General features: G+C 35.0%; 1 protein-coding gene across 1 annotated transcript; it reads left to right on the top strand.

The window, feature by feature from the left end:
- The first annotated feature begins 452 nt into the window (after positions 1–452).
- LOC110467024 (nascent polypeptide-associated complex subunit alpha, muscle-specific form-like) lies at positions 453–3360 on the top strand. The gene is made up of 2 exons (XM_021523887.1): positions 453–725; positions 2141–3360. Exon 2 carries the CDS (start codon positions 2155–2157, stop codon positions 3358–3360), a length of 1206 nt encoding a protein of 401 aa, XP_021379562.1. The 5' UTR covers positions 453–725; positions 2141–2154.
- The last annotated feature ends 1784 nt before the right edge of the window (positions 3361–5144 follow it).

Below are 5144 nucleotides of genomic sequence, written 5' to 3'. Positions count from 1 at the left end.
AATATTAATCATTTGCAAAGATCTCACAAAAATGAGATATCGCATAGAAAAAATAGCGGTCAAATTCCAGTTAACCTTTTTCACGTATCGAGACAAGTATTTGCCTCTTTAAAGTATCTCAATTCATCCATGGTTCTGTTCTCTGCTTAAACCATTTCTTCTAAAACATTCAGAAGATATAATGAGTCATTATCAGAAATTGACCGATTTTGTGTTCCAGCACTTTGAGATGAATTTGTATGATCAAATAATAAAACTGTCCATTTCTGGTGTATTTACATTAAAGACATGTACTAATACAATAAGAAAAAGATCCATTTAAAAAAAAAAATGTTTACAAAAGAAAACTGAAATTATAAAGACCAAAAGTGAAAAGCGGTTGTTGTCCAATGGTAGGGTGGGCTGATTGACATTAAAAAAGAGTTATTCACACCAGTCAATGTACATTTCTTATTCTAATTTATTGAGAAAACATTCTATATTTCACTTTAAATATGAAAATAAATTGATATTTTAATATTTTAGTTATTTAAACGAAAAAAATATTTTGTACTTGATTTTCATGTCTTTCATGTTACCGGTACTGATTTTGGTTCACTTGATGAACTGGTACCAGCTTGCTTATATTTCCCATCCTGCAACTGAAGCAGCACCATTTCCTGTTCAAACCAGCATGCCATGGTGGCAGTTATAAAAACAGAAGGCCAACCAAACGACCATCCAGTGTAAGTACCGACTCATGTTTCATTTTATTTGTCTATGATGTTACCATGATTGTGAGAAATGTAAAAGGTATGGTACATATTTCAAAATATGTCTCTAACAGTCCAGTTATCACAAACATATTTTTGGCGGCAAAAACTTTTTCTGCACTACACAGAGCAGGTTAAGCTAGGTAATTAGGTCAAATGTCTATGGTGTTACTGTCTTTCATGTTACCATATAAAAAGTAACACCATAGACATATTTGGTAACATGATAGACAAACACGTTCATTTTCCCTTTTCTTTAGTTGTAATTTTGTAGTAAAAAAACAACGTTCAGATAAAAGACCATGTTATATATTTACACAACGTGTAAAATCCTTGAGGAACAATATAATGCTTAATACACTTATTTGATTCGTTTTCTTTAACATATGGTAACATGAAAGACAATGCATTGGTAACACCACAGACATTTAAATCTTAAAAATAGTTTTATACTTATATTTTAAATAATAAAAATAATGATTCAGTCGGGACTATATTGTCTTTTTTCAAGCTGACATATTTCCATGCAGTTAAATCTTGCGACACACTTATTGCATATAATTTTCTGTTTTAAAACATTGTAACACCACAGACATATTTGGTAACATGATAGACAAACATGTTTATTTTCTCCTTTCTTTAGTTGTAATTGTGTTTTAAACAAAACATTTTAGATTAAAAGACTGTAGTTATATTTACGCAACTTGTGAAATCGTTAAGGAACAATAAAATGCCTAATACACTCAGTTGTTTGTTTTTTCAAAGTTATGGTAACATGAAAGACAATGCATTGGTAACACCACAGACACTAAAATCTTAAAATGAGTTTTATAATTATATTTATAATAATGAAAATTACTATTCATTCGGGACTATATTGTCTTTTTCCAACTGACATATTTCCATGCAACTAAATCTTGCGACACGCATTATATTGCATAACATTTTCTATTTTATACAACATTGTAACACCACAGACATATTTGGTAGCATGATAGACAAACATGTTTATTTTTTCTTTTCTTTAGTTTTAATTTTGTATTTAAAAACATGTTTAAATTAAAAGACTGTAGTTATATATTTACGCAACTTGTGAAATCGTTGAAGAAAAATAAAATGCCTAATAAACTGATTTTTTTTTCTTCAACGTTATGGTAACATGAAAGACAATGCATTGGTAACATGTACCGTATACAATTTCTTCAAGTTAAACATTATATTTATTGGTATTTTTTTGCAAATAAAAAAAATCACATGTTACCTTGATATTTTATAATTGATGACAGTATTGATTGCGCAAATTGTCATTGTGTTATTAAATCACCTATTTCTTTTAACAATTATCATGGAAATATACCTTACACTTTATACCTTATATCTTTAAACAGAAATATGGGCCTCAATGCAGCAGAAAAACAAAGAAGATATTGTGAAAGAAGGGATCAAGATCCCGTTAGAAGAAAGGCGCATCTCATGCAACAGAAGCAGAAATATCAGCATGACAAAAAAGTCGCCCACTCCTGTAGGATCACCCACTGCCCCTCCTAGTGATGTCGGGTCACCCACTGCCCCTCCTAGTGATGTCGGGTCACCCACCGCCCCTCCTAGTGATGTTGGGTCACCCACTGCCCCTCCTGGTGATGTTGGGTCACCCACTGCCCCTCCCAATAATGTCGGGTCATCCACTGCCCCTCCTAGTGATGTCGGGTCACCCACTGCCCTTCCTGGTGATGTCGGAGCACCTACTACCCCTCCTAGTGATGTCGGATCACCCACTCCCCCTTCTAGTGATGTCGGATCACCCACTGCCCCTCCTAGTGATGTCGGGTCACCCACTGCCCCTCCTTGTGATGTCGGGTCACCTAATGCCCCTTCTAGTGATGTCGGGTCACCCAATGCGCCTCCCAGTGATGTCGGGTCACCCACTGCCCCTCCTAGTGATGTCGGGTCACCCAATTCCCCTCCTAGTGATGTCGGGTCACCCACTGCCCCTCCTAGTGATGTCGGGTCACCCACCGCCCCTCCTAGTGATGTTGGGTCACCCACTGCCCCTCCTGGTGATGTTGGGTCACCCACTGCCCCTCCCAATAATGTCGGGTCATCCACTGCCCCTCCTAGTGATGTCGGGTCACCCACTGCCCTTCCTGGTGATGTCGGGGCACCTACTNCTAGTGATATCGGGTCACCCACTGCCCCTCCTAGTGATGTCGAGTCACCCACTGCCCCTCCTTGTGATGTCGGGTCACCTAATGCCCCTTCTAGTGATGTCGGGTCACCCAATTCCCCTCCTAGTGATGTCGGGTCATCCACTGCCCCTCCTACTGATGTCGGGTCACCCACTGCCCCTCCTAGTGATGTCGGATCACCCACTGTCCCTCCTAGTGATGTCGGGTCACCCACTGCCCCTTCTAGTGATGTCGGGTCACCCTACGCCCCTTCCAATGATTCAAGACCGCCCACTGTTGGAAACTATGTTGTTGTTTTATATGAAAACGAGCCATTTCCGGGGGTAGTCTTAAAAGTAAACAAAACAAAAACTGAGTATTTTGTAGAGTGCATGAAGAAGGAGGGTGGATTATATGGAAACATGTTTTCGTGGCCAAAATAGAAAAGAGACCGGTGTTGGTATACAATTGAGGCTGTTAAGGCCATAATTGCACCACCGACAAAAGCTGGCTCAGTGTTTTCAATAAAATCGTGGGGAAAGTTCCTGGAGGGTTAGATCACGAACAATACAAAGAATAAATACAAATGTATAAGCAATGAATATTTTAGCAAATGGTATTATGGTCTTATAAACTCTTATTGATATTGCTGACAAACTAACATAAAGCCCTACCGGCAATAACAATGGGTGTTATACGACCATAACACTATTTGCAAAAACATTCATTGCTTAAACACATTCTTATTCCAGTTGTTATCCTCTAGTCAACAATTGTGTTATCCTCTAGTCAAGATGATAAACATGCTTGTTTTTTTTTGTTGGTAACATAACAGACATAATGTCTATCATGTTACCAATATTATTTTTATTCATTGATGTTTCCTCTAAATCATTTGGAAAAATTGTGGATGGAAAATCCATTCAAAACCATGATTATATATATGCTGCAGTCAATATTTTAAACTGTTGTTAGTTATTTCATGATGTTTGATTAATGTTAATGCTATACAAATGTCTATGGTGTTACTTATGTCTTTCATGTTACCAAAATGTCTGTCATGTTATTTGACCTAAAAAATGTATTTCTCTCTTAAATCCATCATTTATCTTGTGCAAATTAATGATAATATTGTCATTGGCAATATTAAATATAATTGAACCTAAAATACTTCTGACATTGCACTTTAAGTTCCACCAAACATATTTGACAAGTATGCAAATTTAAAAAAAATATGATTCAGAAGGGGAAAGTTGTTATTTTATAAAATAACTGAGTTTCTGTCAACATTTATATATTTAATTGGCTTTAGCTGTGATACAATAATAATAAAAAAGGGAATTTGATTTATATTTTTTTTTTTTTTTTGTATATTTAAATGTATTTTAAAAACTGGTAACACCACAGACATTTTGGTAGAATATGACTTAATGTTTTAAAAATGTTTAGAAAAAACGTAATTATTTTGAATTACAGAAACTTGTTTTAGTTACTCCAATGTTGGATCTAATAGTTTGGTTAATAAAAATGTATTTTTAAACAAGTTGTTTTTTATTTTTTATCAAAATGAAAATCGGTCAATTTCTGATAATGACTCATATAACGAAATTGAAACCAAGACTCATCTTGACTCTGGGCATAAAACAACTTTCACATTTGTTTCGATATGAAAATCCTTCACATAAAAATATGTCATTGTTTTGTCAAAGACAGAACATTTATTTTCATAAAGCTTTTGACTTGCATGCACATTGATCCTCAGATTAAATTAATATTCATTCCTCCAGAGATGTATATTATCACATGTAGTTATTTTGGCCACTCAATCTATACTTTTACTCTTCTTGCTCGTTAGATCTGTGCGGTCCAAAACTCGTAAATAATTAATCAATCTATCATATGTTGAGTGTAGATCTTAGAATTTAAAACTGACACACCATAGACTGAGTGAATGGGTTATGTAATGTTTATTTCTTATTAACCTACCGGAATTTTCATAGACTAGAATTTTACGTGAACATGTTTTACTTACATTAATTAGTTAGCGTTTGATAACAAGATTTTTTTTTCAGGAAACTTTTTCTTCATTTCAAAATTTATCAACAGAATGGTACTACTAGAATCTATCGCTAGAGGGTTGAGTTTTCTCTATCTTACACAACCAGTAGCGATTGATTATTTTTCTCCCATATCTAACAGTATTTTAATGTGAAATAAAGGTAAACAT

The sequence above is a fragment of the Mizuhopecten yessoensis genome, unplaced genomic scaffold (assembly GCF_002113885.1).
Source record: "Mizuhopecten yessoensis strain PY_sf001 unplaced genomic scaffold, ASM211388v2 scaffold11153, whole genome shotgun sequence".
NCBI classification, from domain to species: Eukaryota; Metazoa; Mollusca; class Bivalvia; order Pectinida; family Pectinidae; genus Mizuhopecten; species Mizuhopecten yessoensis.
Note: the sequence above shows the minus strand (reverse complement) of the source record. Positions and strands in the feature narration are given on the sequence as shown.